The following is a 21,087-nucleotide window of genomic DNA, read 5'->3' as shown; positions in this document are numbered from 1 at the left end:
TATGCTCAAGGGCCTCTGAACTGCCCCATCTCCTGACTCAACACCTCTGTCCCTTCTTCTGTAAGGCCCTGACATCTCCCTTCACTCTGTAACAATCTTGATTGTCCAAATTCACTTAATTTCTGACTCTGTTAGGAAGAGCCGCTCCCTCCTCTTTGCTCCAAGAGAGATGTGTTCACACCTCTCTTATTTTAATGTAGAGTGCTGAAAGTTACATCATTATCTCATTATCTACTCATCTTTATTTCCCCGACCTGGTAATTAACACACAGTAGCACCAAAAAAATCATTTGTAAATATGTTAATGAACAGATAAATGAATGAAAGGAAGCAACAAAGAATGATCACCCATCTTATTTACGAGACTCAGTTTTAAGCATTAGGGCTCTTTCTAAATATAAAAATAGATACTAATACACTTCTGAGCATGTAGATAACTTGAACACATGCATACTGAATAAAACATATGCTCTATGGATGAAAAATGGTCATCTTTGCAAGTATCTAAGTCAATGTGTCTGAAAGTAAACCACAAGACTTTCAAATCATTTGAGAAACAACAACATCTTTAGAATTATATGATCCTCCAGGGTGACTATTCTGAAGTACCTAAAGTTTACCTGGATATATAGATGTGTGTGTGTGTATGTACACGTGCACATACGTCCGTGTGTGAATATATTTATTTAAAGCAGACTCTTCATATTCTAATGACCCTGTGTGTGGCGAAGCACGGGGTAAAGTGGGTACATGTTCTCATTTAGGATTTAGCAAAGCAATTTTTGAATAAAATAAATGCTGACCTACACCAGGGATCAGCAAACTACTGCCTGTGAGCCAAATCTGGCCTGCTGCCTGCTGTAAATAAAGTTTTATTGGGACACAGCACACCTTTTAGTTTACACATTGTCTCTGGCTGCTTTTGTGCGACAGTGGCAGAGTGGAGCAGCTGTAACACAAACCCTATGGCCCACACAGCCAAAAATATTTATCTCATCTTTCAAGAAAAAGTTTGCCAGCCTCTGATCTATGCCTTCTATTTAGTTTTAAGTTGCCTTTTTTCTTCACTATTGTGTTTATTTCTAATATGAAACAAAAACAAAATTAATATATCCTAACCTAAGTATTACACATATTTAAGTGACATCAACATATTTATTATGAATTCACATGATAAAATTCCTCATAACCCATCTAAGATAAAATTGTGAGCTCTATATAAATACTTTCTTTGAAATTTTGTAAAATTTTCTTAAGTGCATTACACAATTGTTATCTTAAAAAAAAAAAAAAAACTATCACGGATATACACTCTATATTACACAATGAACTTACTGTGTAGTGATGAAAATTCTACATCTGGGTAACATACTTGTGGCTAGTCAGATGTTCGGCAGATATTATGGGTATCTAGCAAATAAAAAATTATTTAATGAATGATCCATGCAAGCAAGCCAACAACCAAGAGATGAAAACATTTTAATATTAAATTTTTTAAGAAAAGTGAAATTCAGCTGTGAGGTGACAGTCCTTATCTGGTCAACATAACAGTAAGTTAATGTAAACTTAATGCCAAAGTAGCAACTCATTTTTAAAAATCTTTGTGTTAAATACTATTCTATAAATGTTATCAGTTTTTAGGAAGAGAAGTAAAACTATCAAAAATTCATGCAGAGCAGTAATTGAAAGAAGCCCTTTTTGTTGGCCTACACACACACACACCTGTGGTTTCAGTTATTCAGTAATCCAAAAAGTAAAGTAAGAAATGTCTTGCCTATTTTTGTGCAAGCAGTTTCTACATTTTCATTCAACTGATGGTGTCTAACTTTTTTTCCAAGTTAAAAGTACCAGGTAAGAATTATAAAGGAGTATTTCAAAAGAACTGGATAACGGTGTTAAATCTACTTCAGAACCTATTTCTGAATCCCAGTTGCACATTTTATTGTACTTTAAATGGGCAAGAGAATTACAAAACTTGAGAGAAAATACCATAAGGAAATACAATAAGGAATATAGAGGTGACTTGTTTCAATCATCCCAAAAGCCAAGATCTTCCAGTTTGTAGCCTGATTCTCCTCCAACCCAGAAGTATGACTGCTATCCTGGGAGATGGATGTATGACATCTATCCTATAGATGAAGACAATCAGAGGAATGAAGGCACGGCTTCTAACACTAGTGGATCCATTTCCCGGTGTGTAACCTTGAGCAAAGCACTTACTCTATGCTTAGGTTTCCTCATCTCTAAAATGGCCCGAATCCCATTTCGGCACGGTTGATGGGAGAATAGTAAAATCACATACATGAAGGCATTTTGTTGTTGTTTCGATTTAGTTGTCCTAGACCAACTCAACATATTACAGTCCACAGTCTGGAGTGTAAATTAATTATGTCTCTATTTTATTTCCATTTCTCAGATGATATCTTCACACAATTTTACAGCATTGGCAAATGGCACGAAAATGTGCTCCAAGCATAATGAAGCTTCTCATACCATTTTTCCTGCTGCTGCAGGACAGGATGTTGCACCCAACAGTGTAGAAGCATCAAGGATGGGGCTGTCGAAACATACCAAGGACCTTCAACACCAATCGATGCAGATGAAGGGCCAGCTATAAACTTCTGCATGCACGCAGGCTGCATTTTGTGGCATCAGCTATTTCCAGCATTGCTACTGTACTGTAGGCATATACATATGTATGTATATGTAGATATAATATATGTGTGTATATATATATATCCATTCCCTTTTCTTTCTTTTGGTCGTGAAACAGTATGAAGACCCAAGATTATGCATGAAATGGTCACAGCACAATGCGAAAAGTGAAGTGTCCCCTACGACCAAGGTGGCCAGGGCGTGTTGAAATTTGCTTTGCTGTACTTCTGCTTACACCAGCAATTCTATAGTCATCCATGGTACACACAAGAGAGTTCAACATCATTAATCTGCACCATAAACGGACTGCATTGAATCCATTAAGAAATTTCTACCATAGATTACTTACTAACATGCCACATATGCACAATCTAGCATTCTTGTAAATGAGTCTGATGTGTTAGCGTAAATCCAGGGCTATTTTGACAAGCTTCGTAAAAACTAACGATTCTTCGCCAAGAAATGTTTAAAGCTTGTCTGAAACTTTAAAATACATCCATTTTGGCATGCTGCTTGTGAAAGTTGTTTTTAATGGCTCTACTAATAGCTTACAGTTCTTCTTCAACAGTACACGGTGCACTACAGACCCAAGGGTGGCTACTCCTTACGGCAATAACTGCGAATTCGGACGGTACTTAATGGCTCTTCTTTTCCCAGAGGGGCAACATGTTGATTCCCATCTGATACTGGTTCTTCTGAGAACCATTTGGCTACATTTAACCTTGGTCTGGGGGTTATCTGAAATTTGATTTGCCTCTAGATTTTTTCATACGCTATTAACCCTACTGAACTTTACTTTCGTAACAAACATATCTATATATTCAAGCCAAAACCTACTTTACATAAATTTGACTTTGATTCAACCAGTACTTTCTAGAACATAATTTTAAATAGGAGCAGAAAACGCTGGTTGAATCCATGCAAATTTTAAAATGTAAGTATTTTAATAATCAATTTCTTTTGAACAATCACATCATAAAGTTTAAATTTCTGAAACAGATTCCTTCCACTTAAAAATATCCTGTGTATCTGTCACTCCATAAACTTGTATGGAACATAGAATGACTCAATTTGCCCTACTGGATGCCTTTTTTTTTTTCCTTCATAACCCTCCAACGTTTATGCTGAGTAGTTACAGAAGTAAGAGCACTTAGGAATTTTATTTTTTCCCTTAAATCACTGAGAATCAAAACTTGGACACAAATTTAACTTATTTTGAATACGCAATCTGCTTATTGAATAAAACTATATAACAAACTCTATTTACAAGAGTGGTCATTTGTGGCATAGATAACACATTTAAATATTTTGCTTTTTATGAAGAATTTGGGCAAGAACTAAGAACTTGTATGCATCAAATGCTTATAACAAAACCCTTAAAATCACCTGTATTTTAAAAATGGTTAAGTTTCAGGTGTGCCGCATTGTAGTTCAACACCTGTATACACTACCCTATATAATTTCGATTGGTCAAAACACCTGCGTGATGGATTGAGCCCAACTGAGAATTGCTTGTGTAAATATCATTTTAGTAGCTTTAGAAATGGAGCCGCGACAACTTTGGAGCACTTATAAATGGCATAAAAGCATTCTGCCGCTCATCAGAGAGAATGTGTAGGCCAACAAGAGGTATCTTTGAAACCCCATGCTCTTAAAGCACCCTCTACAGCCCTCACAGACACGCGACTCCCACGGACCTCAGCGGGAAATCCACGTGCGTCAGGGCTGTCGGACTGAGCCCTACGAGAGTTGGTTTTTAAGAAACAAAGCTGTAAATTAGCAAACCTGGTTGGCTGTGGCGGTTGCAGCGAAGGGAACACTTGTGGCAGATGTTGTTGCTGCGGACACAGTGGCTGGCGTAGCACCGTGCACCATGGGAACTTTCGGAGGGAAAATCATATAAGCAAACATACAGAAGAGTGTAGCAATATGGAAACCATGGCAACATGGAGGAGATAATTGGGCATGGTATTTATCACAGCAACAAGCCGTGTGACGGGGCATCATCACCAGTGAGTGACATGCAATCACAGCGCAAAGCAGGACAACATTCCAAGGAGAGAAGGGGAAGGGGGATGAAAGAGAAAAAAAAAGGGGAAAAAAAGCTTGTTACCATCAAATCAAGAAAATTGACACAAACAGGCTTAATTTGCTAAGTCAAAAACAAGAATTTTATATAGTGTTCATAGTCAGACATTCAAAATCTAAGTCAAAATACAGGTATTTACTTCATATATACAATTATCTGTTTGAATAAAAGTATGTTTTCTTATTTACTATTGTAAAAATATACAATATATTACTTTTATGAGATAGTTTTTTTTTTCTTACACACCAGAACTCATAGTCCAATCAAAATCCACTAAAGGTGACTAAAGGAAACTTGTGTGTAAAGAAAACATTTATGTGAGTCCATGTCAATTAAAAAGAAAATGGCATTTAATTGACAGGTGTTAGTAAAAAGGAAATGGACTTGCCCAATAGATATAAGTTAAACTTAGCAGTGGATTTTGAGGGGCTGTGAGGTGCACCATAGGTTTAAGATAATCAAGAAACAAAGCTGGCACCTACCAACACTTGTAGCGGGTGTCATGCACAATATTGAGCCTGCCCATCATGCATTGCAACAGGAAGGTGGATTTGAAAAGGGAAAAGAATTAAAACATCCCATCACACGTGTAATTAGGAAATTCATTTGAACAAAGAAGAAAAATTGTTATTATGGGAACAGTGGCATGTAACTGTCAGCACAATCAAATCATACAACAGCATAGTGATCAATTAGAACTAGTCTCAAGTGAAGAATAAAAGCCAGTTTAACTGTGTGCTGGTACACGTTGTTTCTCCTAATTGCTGCCTACAAATAAAAGTATTTTGAAAAAAACTGAAACCTGCTTAATTCTTTTAAAAATAATACTGCAATTTGTTTTGTTTTAATCTGGTTACTAGCCATCTGGTAGCTCTGCTATTTCTGACTTTAACCTAGGAACTGAGCACATGTTAAATCATTAGGGAAATTTATTATTAAGATGCTAAATAATTCAACGCACAAAACTGACTTAACGATGTAATGAAACCAAAACATTCATTTTCATTCCTTTGGTCTTATTTATTTCCCTGTTCACTATAGCGACAACAACACAGGCATGGAAGGGGTTGTGATCATTCATACAGGAATTTTATTGGGAGGAAACAGACTGGTTTTCACTGCTGGTTTAGACCCTCAGGACTTCTTGGAATAGCAAGTGTTCTACAAAATTTCACATCCAAAAAATGGTTGATTAGATTTCAGTAAAAACCCTGAATGGGAGATAATGAAGATATATACATTGCATATGGGGTGTTAGCACTGATGTTCACAATGGCTCCACCATGGCGTTAAAATAAATATTACGCATATAGTCCCTGTTCTCTTTGACATATAAACATTGAAAAATCTAACTTATTTTACCAAGTACAGGGCCCTTTCCCACATACTGAATTACTGTTCTTTCTATGAGATTAGTTTAGACTTCTAGGTTTTAAAATATCAAATGATTTTATGTTTCTATCTGAATCTTGGTGCGTCCTATTTAAATACTAGCAGCATCTGGGATGAACATTTGTTAGAAAAATATCTGCCAATTTCGTCTTGTCAGAGATGGCCCTATAAAACAAAGCTGCCATTGAGAAGCACAGATTACTTAACTGGCATCCTTGTAACAGCTGCAATTAGACTGTTATCACAATTAGACGGTGGGCACAATGATCAGTGATTAAACTAGGTAATGGAGCTAGGGAGGCATCCTCTCAGGTGGAGTACTATTACATTGCTAGGCATTATTTAAGACACTTGAAGATCTCTTGTCATTTGCTACCACTACTGAGTCAAAGACTTGTGAAAGACAACAAAAACAAACCAGTAATAACAAAGACGGTAATTTGAGACAGTAGAGCAAGCAAAATTTAATACTCTAGATCTTATGAAATCATTATCCCATAATAGTGGGGTGGGAAGACTGAGAAAGAGAGGATGAAAAGATGAATGAAAAAGAATAATGTGCAATTTGATAAACAGTCGTTTTAAAGACTGTACAGGTTATAGGTTTTAAATGTATCGTTTATTATTATGCTGCAATTTGCCTGTATTTCATCCCATGCATAATTGAGGCTGCACACGCTGAAAATGAGTTAAATTTACCCTATCTCTCTAAAACTCTAAAGCATTTATGATTTGCATTTCAGTTTGAGTTATCTTCCTCATTAACATTATAACCAATGCACACAGTTTTGAGAGGGATTTGCAGCAAATAAACATAAGGCAGCAATGAAAATACTAGCCAGGGTGCAATAACTCACGAATATGAAGACATAATGCTGTAGGACCCACTTACCAAAAACAAAAAATCACTTTTGAAATGACCGTAATATCCATCTTTACATCAGATGGGTTGATTTATTAATAATGATTGTACAAGTAGCCAATTAAAAAGTTTTTCTTCAGTTTTCAGCACAAGGCAACATTTAAGTGAATGTATTTGTCAATTTCGAATTTCCCCTACAAAGGTATTTGCAGAGCAGAATGGCGTGTTTCTGAGGAATGCAATACTTTAATTACATGATATTCATATTAAAATTTTAAATTGATCTGTATGAAGGTGCAGAAAAAATTACTAGGAAGGTAAGTTACAAATGAGACGTATGTGTAGGTAAAATCAGTTCAAGGAGAAAGGAAGGAAGTAGAGAGAAAAAGAATTATAATGGAGATTTGGTTGGACGTTTGAATTTAGATACGGTAATTCAAGCCTATTTAGGTAGATTATGATAGAAGTATAAAGCTGATTTAAAGTCTTTTCAAAATAATTTATATCATTTCAAACTAAAAGTTCACAATCAGTTGAATTATTCTCAAAATTGATATCTAAAGAAGCAACAGCTTCACAGAATTTATTTCTGTTTCTATTCAATCAATTTAATTCTATTTTATTGCACTACTGAGTTGGGAAATAATAAATAAAACTCAGTGCTTACTACATTCCAGGCTTTATTCTAGACTCTTAGACTTGTCTATAAAAGTGCTTTAAGAAAATGTTTTTATCAAATATGTTTAGAACTCACTTAAACACAACTCTGAAATAATTACTACTATTATCCCCATTTTATAGATGAAAAAAATGAAAGTATAGGGAAATTATATCTTGTGGTACAGCTGTATTTAAACTTCCAAACCAGATTTGTAATCACCATGCTAAGTTTCAAGTAAACCACCTGCATTAATTTCATTAAGTATAATGAAAGTGATAAGCTGGAAATCTTTGTTTTCTATTCTTTCTGTTAAAACAACCGCATCCCTCTGCAACTCCCCTCTCACTCCAGCCCCTCAGGAAAGTTTCTTGGCCTTTTGTTTCCTTATTTCTGGTAGTGTTGCCACGCATGGCGAAGCTGAAGCCGTTTACAGCAAACTTACTTTTAGGTCTTCTGAAATCATAAACCTAAACTGACTGAGGGCAATATGCTAGGAGGAGAGAAGAGAGGTGTGCTTCTGAGGATCGCATGTAGGCAAAAACTGTGAAGGAGAGCAGAGAGAAAAGTTCCTCCAGACCCTGGAGAGGAGGCGGGCAGTGTGCAGGGTCCCTGGGTAGTTAGGCATGTGGCGTGTTCTTTCACAGCAGCCCTGCAGGCAGCAGGCTTTCCAAGGAATGGGCTGCTAAGGGAGGGAGGCTAAGGGGCTCAGGCAAGGATGCTTGTACCCAAGGCAGGCATAGAAGCCCTGGAGTACCTGCCTTCAAGAGATCTTGTGGGCTTCCCTGGTGGCGCAGTGGTTGAGAGTCCGCCTGCCGATGCAGGGGACACGGGTTCGTGCCCCGGTCAGGGAAGATCCCACATGCCGCGGAGCGGCTGCGCCCGTGAGCCATGGCCGCTGAGCCTGCGCGTCCGGAGCCTGTGCTCCGCAACGGGAGAGGCCACAGCAGTGAGAGGCCCGCGTACCGGGAAAAAAAAAAAAAAAAAAAAAAAAAAAGAGATCTTGTAAACATGGACACTGAGGACATCAGCAGTGACCAGTGCTGACTGAGGAATGGAGAATGGGTAGGCTGTCTGAGACTATTGGACTGCACAGGACCTCTATTTGAGTAGAGACAGAAAGAAGAGGAGATGTGAGGATGGGGTTCTGGAATCCCAGTGACGCCACCTGATATTTCTATCCAACACAGTGAAATTGGAGTTTAGAATTGGACTTAATTTCAGTTCAGGAAAATAAATCTGATGTAAATAAAAGTGTTATTTCTTACTCTAATTTCAGGGGTGAAATTTACAACTACAACATAAGTAGACCCTAGGTTATGCATAATCTGTATAAATAGTGAATTTAGTTTTAAAGGGTGAAGGTTAAAAAAAAAAAGGACTATATATCTAAAAAAAAAAAAAAACCACCAAAGCTTCAATGTGAACTTAATCCAAATTACTTGTATTTATCTTTAAGTGAGATGGACGGTGTGAAAACAAAAGGCCAGAAAACTTTCTTGGGGTGGGTGGGAGGGAGATGCAGTGGGATGGGGTTGATTGAATGAATGGAAAGATGGATGAATGGACGAATGGATAAGTAGACGGATAGGTGGATGGAAAACAGGGAAGGAACAGAAGAAAGAGAGGAAGGGAAGGAGGTAGGGTGAGAGAGAAGAATAGATAGATGGTTAGAAGGATGGATGGATAAATGGATAGATGAATGCATACATGGATGGATGATGGATAGATGGGTATAGGCCACGTAAGTCCCAGTTTGTTCTTAAAAGTTATGGTATATACTAATTTTTCTTAGCTAGCTAGCTGGTTTGCCACTGAACCCTGATCTTTTGCTAGCAACTTACTCTGTATACAGAGTTACCTGCTCTAAAGATTTAGCCAACCATGCTTCATTGTAACTTCAATGAAATAGACCTGTATGTCCCTGAAGTTATGATTGAGGCAACAGACTACAGAGCTCTAAAACTCTAAACTGCAAAAAATAAATGACTTCCTTTTTCTAATCAGTTCCAATGAAGTCTTCAGAATATAACTTCCAAATTATAATACTGTGGTTAGATAGGATGCTCTGATCATATAATTCTTCTATATGTCTGCAGAATAACCTAGACTTTGGAAAATGACCTTTTTCTCCCAGGTGTTATACATAAGATGACATATGAATTTGTGGTAGGATGGATTTTCTGTAGTTCTCAAAGTATATGTAAAAACTTAAATTAGTTGAAAATATTTCAAAATTGAGAGATTTCACATATGAACATCCAAATGTTCAGAATATCTGGAAAAAAAATCATAAGATCTGGCAACACTGGACACCAGGGCCACTGCATTAGGTTGTACAAGTTTGTATACAACCAACCCTGGGAGGAACAGACACAACCACCCCTTGTTCACGAAGACTCTGATGTATATGGAACCACAAAGGGTAGTGTGCAATGCACCATACCCACTAGGCAGACAATCCTCTAAGGCAGCAAAGGGCTAAGTCTGAACATTGACCGACCCCTTTAGACTGGGTCTGTGCTCTCCAGTGCCTCCCAGACCCCACAGCTCCTACTTTATTTCTTGCTCACTTATTCACGTTTCCTGCCTGGCCCTTAAGGCATTTGGGTTTTATATTCTCCGCCTTAGATTTCTTTCCTTTCTGGTTGTCTGATAAAGTGGTTTGGCAGAAGTATAAATGGGCTATCCGTTTTAACTTTTTAATGCCATACTGGCACGCAGGTACATATGACAACGAAAATTTTATTTTTGGCTGTGCAATGCGTGGCATGCAGGATCTTAGTTCCCTGACTAGGGATCGAACCTGTGCCCCCTGCAGTGGAAGCGTGGAGTACAAACCACTGGACCGCCAGGGAAAGTCCCGACAATGAAAATATTTTTAAGGAATGATGGAGGCAGTACTTACTTCTGATTATGTGACTAATAAAGGTTAACCTGAAGCTTAAGCTCTTTAAAAGTGGGTTACAAATAACTCTTACTTGATATTACTATTGCAATAATTTCATAGCATGTTGACTACAAATATCAAGAACAGAGTATTTCTGATGCAAATTCATCATAAAAATGCAAATGCATCTTAAAAATTTCAGCATATTTCAATATATTGTGACACACTTTATTTAAATTAACAATGCTTAGTTTCTAGCACAGAGAGATTAAGTATGATTCTGACTTATGGAGGTATTTATTGTTTTTCTCTGACTTGACCTTACCTATCATCTTTTGCTCTATCCTATCCACAGACTAAAAACCATTCCAGGGAGACACTATTGTCATAAGTCAGAGTCACGCATATCATGCAATTAATGATTATACTTATTTAGAAAAATCTTCAGTCATTTGAATGTTTTTGGAGAAACTGATGCAAAACCCATTTGATAAAACAGATTATTTTAGGTTTCTTTAAGTAATTTATGGAAGAGGTTAGATTTGTTTTTATTTTTAGATTTTTAAATAGGGAAACTGTCATTTCTAGTAGTAATGTTTTATTCAATGAAATAAACTGACAAAAATAATTTTTAATTTCTTCAAAGAGATTATGGCAGTTACCTACTTGAAACTTGGTTTGAATCCCTTGAAACTTTGTCTACTGATCTGACTATAGAAAAATTGATAGATTATCTGTTGGAGACAGCATAAATCCAGGGGCATGGTAATTTATACGAAAGTAGAAAGATCCATTTCTGGAAATCTCTGAAAAACTGTATACGTTGAGAAGAAATTTTTTAATCTTATAAAACTTAAAACAAATGTGACTTTTCCCTCAGAATGCAACAAATACCCTACAGATCAAAATGATTTAATTTCCGTTCTAAAATGGACAAACTGCAACTTGATAGACACTATTTCATGAGTAAATATCATTTTATCTGTGGTTCTAGGACAGGCTATTTCAATTAGTGGAATATGCTAGCTCATTGAATGTTACTACATATTCTACATAGGGATGGCTAGTTTTCAAAGACACGCTGTATATAAAGTTGTACTTAGCAGTAAAAACTAATGTGACTATAATTTATTCTTATTATTCAAAAAGAAATTATCACATTCTCTCATGGCATTTTGAACGTAATGCCCTGTAAATACTGTTAACATAGTATAATATACTAATGGGGCTGGATCTCTGACATACACAGCTAGTCATAAACTTATCAATTTAATTAATAAAATTATTGTATTAAATAAATCTCTTAACACATGGTAATTTTTTAGAAAGATTAAGAGGTAAAGAGGAAAATAAGATTAGAGTCTCTGGTTAGTTGAATTCCAGATTACAAGAAGTGTAATATGTATTTTTCTGAAGTAAATGATGAGTGAGCAAAAATAATGAATTTCTAGATAACTAATTTTCTGATTATTTATGTTTTTAAACTATGTATCTTTGTGTATAGTTCTAGAGTATATTTATTTGACTAAGTTGTAATCAACTGAAACCACAAATGTATAACTCAACAATAAATGTAAACTTCACTGGGCACTTAGGGCTACTTCAATATTAGCTCAGGAGTAACAATTTTAAGTGACGTATACTGATTGGTACTGATAAGAGCACTTTTTAAGAGCTCTGGAACACAAAGTCCGTTTTTTATTCTCCACCTTGAAAACAAAAAGGCTGAAAAATAAAAATCCAAACTGAAAAGTGTCATTTCATATAATTCAAATGAACTCTATGGAATCATGAAGGCAAAGGGGTCTTACAGCAGGAAAGGGTCATAAAATAGCTTGACAGACATATAACGGTATAGAGGAAAGAGGAAAAAAAAAGAAAAGAATTCTACTTCAATTCCAAAGTACACAAACAAAAATAAATATATAAAACATCAATGATGTCTAATCCATCTTTCATTAAGCTAAAATTCTTAGTTTTTAAGGAAAACCATAGGAGATACCTCAGACAAGTTTCCATCTTACCTTCCACCTGCTCTATGGCTAAAAACAACTGGGGGTGTGGTTTATCTGCTCTACCAGTAGCACTCTACATGGATCATCGGATTCATTTATTCATAAACTCAAACCCCTTACCTGGTGGGAGAAATGCTGTATGCTGTTGTAACTGCATGTTGGCTAGAGCCTGTTGGTATTGGAAAATACCAGTGTTAAAGACTGCGGTGGCACCGTTGGTTTTTTCAAGAGCAGGCCTCTTTGGTAATGGGGGAAGTACAGCTTGAGGAATTCCCTGTTTAGTGAATGAGTATAAAAAACAAATACCAGTAAAAAGAGAAAAAGAAAAAAGAAAAATCAGTTGAGGGCTAAAATTGTTAGGAGGCACAAGCAAGTAAACAGCAGAGCACTGAACTACCCGGGGGGGAACGTCCAATAAACAAAAATAAAGGGAAAAAAAGCAAGATAAAAGCTTTAAAGGAAGCATTATTTTTGTCTCGGGGGCGGGGGGGAAAACCCACTAGTATGAGAGCACATGTTATAATGTGTTAAAGTGTTTTAAGTCCCATAATGCTTCAGGCTTTCTGGGAGAAGCCATTGATTTGGGAAAAGAAGAAAAGCTGCACTGCGAGCTCCATGAGGACTGACAAGTATAAGCAATGTTAATAGTTAATTGTACGGAGTGACCGAAACAGGTAAAATAAAAATCAGTCCCACTCTGCCCCTCCCCCCATGTCTACCTAAACATGCACATGTCCCAGAGCATGCAAGTTTTTTTTTTTCTTAAAACACTGAACTAGAAGTATTAAAAAGTCAATAATTCTATCGCTAAAGCCATGCTAACCAAACAGGTACATAAATATACAGTCCAAAAATACATTTTTAATGTCCTTCAAGTATTCCATTAGAATATTCTACAATGTAGTTAAACTGAATGTGGACTGCTGGGCTTTCGGAATCTTTCATTGTATGATATCCGTCCAGGGACTTGTATTACAGTCTTTCCGCTAATTTTGTCAGGAAACCACACTCAGTTTTTCATTGTACTTTACAACTTTATAACAGAAAAAGGAATATATATTTTTAAATAGATAAAAAAAAAAACTTGTATCTACAATAAAGCTACATGCCAAGCTAAAAGGTGAAAGGTCATAGTACCAGGTCAAAGGTTGCCTCGAGGGGTCGCTTCAGTGATTTGACAGCCGACTGAGTCTTAATTAGCAGGCAGCGAGCACATGATGGCAATGGGCCAGTGGGGTTCAAGCGCATTAACATAAACAGCAAGCAGAGGTGCATCATGGGGGCAGCAGTGCATTTTTGGGTAGGTGAGAAAAAACAAATAAAAAAACAAATCATCGGAATGCCATATACAACGAATAACAAGACTAAGCATGCACAATAAAGGCACTACTGAGTTGTTATTGGGAGGATAACTCCTCTTTGTAGTTAATTACAAACAAGATACTCTAACAGAAAAAAAAAAAAAAGAGTGAAAGGAAGAGAGGAGGAGAGAGTCTGCCTTCTGTATTTTTGCTCAAGTATCCATAAACAAACACAGAAAAGACCTCTCTCGTGATTATTTTACTGTGTTATGAAATACCACAGTGTTTTTTTATGAATATTTTAAAGATTACGTCATGTATTTATGTAAAAAAAAGGACAACATTACAACAGCTAAGCAAAGAACAAAAATGGACTCATTAAAATCAGCTATTAGATCACATTAAAATTTACCTTAAGTATATAGGTATCTGTTCTAAATGATCCAATCTCTAACTCCTCCTTGAGTACTGCTTTCTCCTTTCTACATAATGGCACAGGCACGCTTCTCTAGTTTTACAGTTCTGTTCATGCCACAATATTGCTTAAGATTATCTAGATAGCAAACTGTTCAAAATCTTGTAGCTAATTCTAAAAACAATTTTGTTGAAGCAGTTCTCCTAAATAGTTCCAGATTCTCTTATGGTTAAAAGCAAGATAATGTAGAGAAGAGCCTTGATGTGCAAAAGAACACACCGAAGGAAAACAATGGCTGATTAGATGGCACACAGAAATAAGAGGACCAAAAATGGCAGTATCGTTAAACCGAAAAGGAGACAGGTGTTCTGTACAAAGCAGAAATTTCAGAAACCCTATATCCAGAATAAGACAGTATTAAGAGCTAGGCCGAGGGAAGGAGCAATCTGAACCATTTGAGGAGTTACTCTCACTTCTCTGAACGGTAACTTCATTATGTATTGTCTGGGATACCTGAACAAACATATCTTAAGCAAAAATTTGTTTAAAAAAGGTTAATAAATGAATAGCTTGTCGTCAGATACAGTTGTTCACTTTGCTCTTTTGACTGTTAACGAGGATTGATCTTAGGTCTCTAACTCACCATGGCAGCTGCGGTGGCTGCAGCCTGTGCTGCAGCAGCCTGGTTGACCTGGTATTGGGCAGCCTTGATCTTGGCTTGCAGATGTGCGGGAGGGTGAAAGTATTTGCACTTTTCCCTAGAGCATCTCCCTTTGATGTAATCCATACACACGGTGACTGTGTTGTCGTTGGTGTCAATCATTGTGCTGTCAGCAGGATGGGCAAACCGACAATCGTTTTCTCCTCTGTTGCAATTGCCACGCTGGTACTCTCGACATACCTACAGGGTCATTAAGTGCACAGGGGTCAGTCAACATGGACAAGTAGAAACTTTCCGAAGATTTTAACTTAAAGTGCAAGACTGGTGATAGAAGCCAACAAATGAAAGGGGAAAAGATAATTTGCAAAGGAACCACAAAATAACCTGAAAACATTCTTAGTTCGGTATACAAATTATAATCCCATTTCAGTAAAATGTCCATGAGAAAGAAAACACATTTATGATACTAATTATGGTAAAATATCTAATTTAAATTATGTTGATATACTTATTCATTACCAAGGGGGAAAACAGTAGCTTTATATAGTGAAGAACCCTGGAGACACCACTTTAATCAAACAATCAAAGTTAATATCACCAGTACTAAAGACATAATGACATCATGTACTTACTGATATGATGCACTGAAAAAAGGATACAACATTACATTTGTTGTATTACTGCTGAGAGCGCATAACCTGAATTTATTTAATCATGAGGAAACATCAGACAAACTAAAATGGTAGGATGTTTTACAAAATGACTGATCAGTACTCTTCCAAAGTGTCAAGGTCATGAAAGACAAAGAAAGATTGAGACACTGTCACAGACTGAATGATCCTGGAGTCAGAGAAAGGAGGTTGGTAAGACAACTGGTGAAATCTGATTGAGGTCTGTAGATTGGCTAATAGCAGCTTATCAAGGCTAATTTTCTGGTTTTGTGAGTGGTAACATGGCTATCTAAGCTGTCAATATTTAGGTAAGCAGGGTGAAGGATAGATAGGCAGGAACTCTTGGTTCTATTTTTGCAACTTTTATGCTAATCAGAAATTATTTAAGGAAGTGTAAAAAGTAAAATGATAGCTTTTTCATAAAATGTTTCAAAGAGCTAAGTTTTTTATCATTAGAGATTTACCTGGTAGCTATAAAAAGCAGACGGAAAAAGATTAGTTTTTGTTAGTTTTTTTATTTTTTTTTTTTGCGGTACGCGGGCCTCTCACTGTTGCGGCCTCTCTAGTTGGGGAGCACAGGCTCCGGACGCGCAGGCTTAGCGGCCTTGGCTCACGGGCCCGGCCGCTCCGCGGCATGTGGGATCTTCCCAGACCGGGGCACGAACCCGTGTCCTCTGCATCGGCAGGCGGACTCTCAACCACTGCGCCACCAGGGAAGCCCTACTGTTTGTTTTATATCTATTAATTTTGGATGGGGTCCCTGGGGAAAGGTGAAAATGGGTTATTTTTCATTCATCTGCTCGATTTTGACTCTTACTATTAAAGTTTGTCATGGTGCTTGCTCTAATCAAGAGGTTGCCGGCGCTGTCTTCAGTCAGAATAGTTTGACCTTTTTACCACAAGAGGGCCATCTAAACACAGAATGTCCTTATATTTTTATGCTCTTACTTCATGCTTCAAGGATGTTTCCGTTTTGTTTTTCACAAATCTTTTTACAAACTGAGCGAATGCAGACCCTGAACACTCAATTTTGCAATTCATCAAGGGGAAAAAAGGGGGGGAACCCCATTGTGATTTAAAAAAACAAAGATTTTCTTGGATTTAAATACATGAAATGATCACATCTAATTCTAGGCATTTCCCCCTTTTACATCCATATCCCATTATTGAGGAAAGTGCTTCCTTTTAAAAAGGTCTCTATAATTTGTATCGTGGTATATCTTAAAAATAGCATTATAAATGACATCTTGCACCATTTGGAAACCTCAAGCTAGCTAAAGCATTGCATTCCACATAGCAATGAGCCAACTCTATTCATCACCTCAATTTACGTAATTTTTAAAAATTATTAAATAACTACTCTGTACCAGACACTCTGAGAGATATTAGGAACACAAAGACGACTTAGGAAGTTACAGAAGATCCTTTTTTTTCTTTTTATCATTGCATTTATCTTCTTGAACAAAAGAAAACAAGGATATCCAGGAGTTTATAATTTGAAAAGCAAAAGTGGTAAAGCTGTTATCCACAACTATTGTCCTCCACTCTCACTGAGGACTGGAGTCAGCTGCAGCTTTCTACACCACAAATCCCCACTTACTAAATTAGGCTCATCAAAATAGGAAGAGAGGAACACTTAAATGAGGATAAAAACTCTTCACGTATGTATGCAAAATTATGCTAAACTTATACCACAGCATAAACAAAAAAGTTACTTTTCTGTTTAAACAAATCTGTGTCAATGCAGCCTCATCCAATAGGAAACCATCTGTGTTCGGACACTACTGCTGTTAGCTCTTCAGTAATTCCTGCTTTCTCGAATATGCTCGCAAAGAAACTGGCAGCAGCTGAACCAACACTCTGTTTTCCAATTTCTCTCACTCTTTGCCACACTGACAAGAAAGAAGATCTGAAGGCAGTCTATCTGTAGGATCTTGAATCACTATTAAAATCAAAGATTTGCAATTTTTCAAAAACAATTATGCCAGTGCTGAGTGCCAGGCTGATTTTGACTTTTTTGTTTCTCTGTCCATCTCAACGTTCTTTTTATTTTCAGGGATGTGAGCTTAAAATCAGGTTGCATAAAGATGATCATTCTAAGACCCCTTCTCGTCCCTCTCCGTTTGCTTTATGCATGTGTCCGTGTGGTTTGTATAGGTTAATAATCGGTTTATTACAGTTTTGTACTCTTTACTGCCTTGCAGGATGCATTGGGGGAGAATTCTAAAAAACATTTAAGCAGAGCTGATAACTAGCAGTGAGCTCAGAATTTTGTTCCTAAATCCAGCCTTTTCTGATGTTCCAAGAACTTAGGTAACTGTTTCTGCATGATATACATTTTTGACTGTTTTATTTTTTTTTTCCAACTTAAGGTTCCTCCTGACAAGAGAAATGGAACAGAAGAAATATACTGAAATAGCTGTTCTCCTATTATTCTTGTCTTTGAAAAAAACAGAGAAGAAACTGAAAAATCTCTTGTGAAAACTTGTACTGGTGAGAGCTACAAGGCTAGAGGGGCTAGAGAAGTTTGCCAAGCTTTGCATGTATATATGGATTGTTGGGTACCTATCTGAACAGAACAAACTTCCCAAAGCTTTTCAAACAGATTTTTCTCTAATAATGACCATCAATAAAATGGGATCTATCCCTTGACTGCTGAATCTGGGTTTGGCCTGATAAACTCAAGCAAACTTTAGACTGTGTTGCTTCCCCAAAAGAAATCTCTTAGTTGTAGTATTGTGTTACCAAATTATAGTTGACAGACAAAATTTCAACAAATCTAACCTTATAATTCAAATCAGGATAAGAAATTGCACAATTTACCATACAGAGAATTTGGAACAAAGAAGGTAATATTAAATTTGACAATCCTAACAACATTATGGCTCTTCTTTCTATTCTCATCCAATCTTCTGCACGAACATAGTTTTCAAATAGTTGTAACTACAGTATGGCTATTACTTGGTGATCTGTTTTTGCTCAACAATGTAGCATAAGCTTTTTGTTTGTTTGTTTTACTTAATAGTGTCCAGAGTCATCATTTTTGCTGGCTGCATCAAATTCCATAAAACAGATGTGTATAATATAGGTAACTCTTTCAGAGAACATCTAGATTATTTCCAATATTCCCATATTACAATGTTGCAAAGAGTATATTCATGACCACACTCTTTAAAAAAATCATTCTCTAAGGATAAATGTGCAGAAATGGCATTAGTGGGTCAACACATATAAGTACTTTTTACAGTTTGGTAAGTGGTTTTCAAACCTAGATGAAAATAATTCCATCTATTGATATTAGCGAAACACATAATATGCTTCAATCAAAAAGAATGTTTGTAAGTATAAGTACTTATATGTACTATAAGTATTAAGGCAGTTGACCTATACACACTACTATATATAAAATAGATAATTAATAAGGACCTACTGTATATAGCACAGGGAACTCTACTCAATACTCTGTAATGGCCTATATGGGAAAAGAATCTAAAAATGAGTGGATATATGTATACATATAACTGATTCACTTTGCTGTACACCTGAAACTAACACAACGCTGTAAATCAACTATACTCGATTAAAAAAAAAAAAGTATTAAGGCAGAATTTGCTTTGGAAATCAGGTAAGTTTTGTAAACTTTCATACAAAATGGATAAGAGGTTGCTTTTACAGTAAAAACCGTCATTTCAATAAAAATATTCACTGAAAATTCCATTTCCAGAAAAACACCTTTGGCATATAAACTTTAAATAATCAAAAGAAAAAGCAATCAGAAAAACTTCCCAAGGAAATCTAAATTAATTCTACATAAACCTTCTTTTGTTAATTAAATAGCAGTAGTAGGGTGGAAAGAGAATAGAGTTCGAAATCAGAAATTTTCGGTTCTATCTAAGTGTTTATATTTACTAGCTCTGGAATCATGAATACTGAATAAGATAATGTACAGATAGCTTAAAACACACTATACAAATCTGATTAAACAGTTCTGTTATTCGATCTCAATTTCTATAAACATGACAAACATTTCAAAATGGTCAAAATAATAATAGGTTGTATAAGTAGTATTAACTTCATCATTACTCTGCAAGTTAAGGCTTGAGAGTCTAAGGAAATTAAGGTCAACGGATGAACTTATTCAAAACTAAACAGCCATTTGCATGTTCTTTAAGAGACATTCTATGTTTTGTGCTTAACATAGTTAACTCAGTCATCTTTAGAGACCAACATTCAAAGCAGGAAGAGAGGGCTAACTGTAACAGGGAAGAGGGACTCTCAGGGTACTTTTTTTTTTTTTGCGGTATGCGGGCCTCTCACTGTTGTGACCTCTCCCGTTGCCGAGCACAGGCTCCGGACGCGCAGGCTCAGCGGCCATGGCTCTCGGGCCCAGCCGCTCCGCGGCATGTGCGATCTTTCTGGACCAGGGCACGAACCCGTGTCACCTGCATCGGTAGGCGGACTCTCAACCACTGCGCCACCAGGGAAGCCCATCTCAGGGTACTTTAATACTCTGGGAAGTCAATTTAAACCTAATGACCAATATTAAGGAGCTTATTCAAAGACACATACATACCCGTTGTTCAACAGTAAGCATCATGGACTTTATTAAGTTTGAGCTAACACAACACTTTAAAAAAGAAATACTGGATAATCAACAATTTTATCAAAGAACCCAAAGCATTACAGGTCATGAATATACAATCTAATACAAAGAAATTACCTGTGTTTTCAATTCAAAAAGAATTCAAATATCCACATCTTAAAATTCTGGTGATTAGGGGAAATGATCTTAGTTAATTGTTTGTAAAATTACATTCCCAAGATAAATATCTGATGATGCGATATCTAGTTTCAGTCTGTTATTTGATAATTGTACAAATTTGGTCTACCTGAACCTCATTTTTTAAAAACTGAAAAAAAGGACATCTACTTTAGCTACCTCAGAGAATTTCTGTTAAGATCAACTGGGAGTTTTCTTTGAAATCTAAAAGGTGGAACCTATCATTACCACCAAGCCAGTGAAGACAAGCATATTTCTATAGATGATATAGCTAAGAATGTGTCACTTGACCGTATGTAATTAAAAAAATCAAATCTGAATATATAGGAATGACCAACTAAATAAAACTTCCCATTAAATACACTGCCAGATTTTCATTTACTCATTTCTATGCATGACAGGACATCTGAAACAAGCTCATCAATATGCCAAATGTTCAAATCTATAGTTACCTTTATTACTACTTCTAAATAACTGCAAAGATAGGGGCATTTTAGCTTTAATTTGTATGAAGAAATTGGTGGAAAAACAGCAAATATGAGTTGGCTGAGCCAGGATCAGCAATTCCCTTATTTTAAACAACGTACAACTCTATCATCTCTAAAACAAAACTCAAACTAATCACAGACAGTAATAATCGACAGAGACTAGATGTTTTAAATGGGGGATGTGACCACATTTTAGAGAGTCATTCTAAA

The 21,087-nt window shown here is 36.4% G+C and overlaps 1 protein-coding gene across 13 annotated transcripts in view; it reads right to left on the bottom strand.

The window, feature by feature from the left end:
• The window catches only part of MBNL1 (muscleblind like splicing regulator 1), a 143,481-nt gene that overhangs the window by 1,077 nt on the left and 121,317 nt on the right, over window positions 1-21,087 (bottom strand). For 2 of the 13 annotated variants that reach the window (XM_065876230.1, XM_065876238.1), the window contains 6 exons: window positions 14,921-15,178; window positions 13,699-13,752; window positions 12,682-12,835; window positions 5,227-5,262; window positions 4,441-4,535; window positions 1,354-1,410 (listed from right to left, as the gene is read on the bottom strand). In XM_065876230.1, the coding sequence (XP_065732302.1) occupies window positions 1,354-1,410; window positions 4,441-4,535; window positions 5,227-5,262; window positions 12,682-12,835; window positions 13,699-13,752; window positions 14,921-15,178 (654 nt within the window). Of the gene's footprint in view, window positions 1-1,335; window positions 1,411-2,493; window positions 2,558-4,440; window positions 4,536-5,226; window positions 5,263-12,681; window positions 12,836-13,698; window positions 13,753-14,690; window positions 14,702-14,916; window positions 15,179-21,087 lie in introns of those variants that run through there. The other 11 variants (XM_065876232.1, XM_065876239.1, XM_065876234.1 and 8 more) reach the window with 8 other exon arrangements.

Source organism: Phocoena phocoena, chromosome 4 (assembly GCF_963924675.1).
Source record: "Phocoena phocoena chromosome 4, mPhoPho1.1, whole genome shotgun sequence".
In the NCBI taxonomy this organism is placed as follows: domain Eukaryota; kingdom Metazoa; phylum Chordata; class Mammalia; order Artiodactyla; family Phocoenidae; genus Phocoena; species Phocoena phocoena.
The sequence above is the reverse complement of the archived record's forward strand: the minus strand, read 5'-3'. Positions and strand labels throughout refer to the sequence as shown.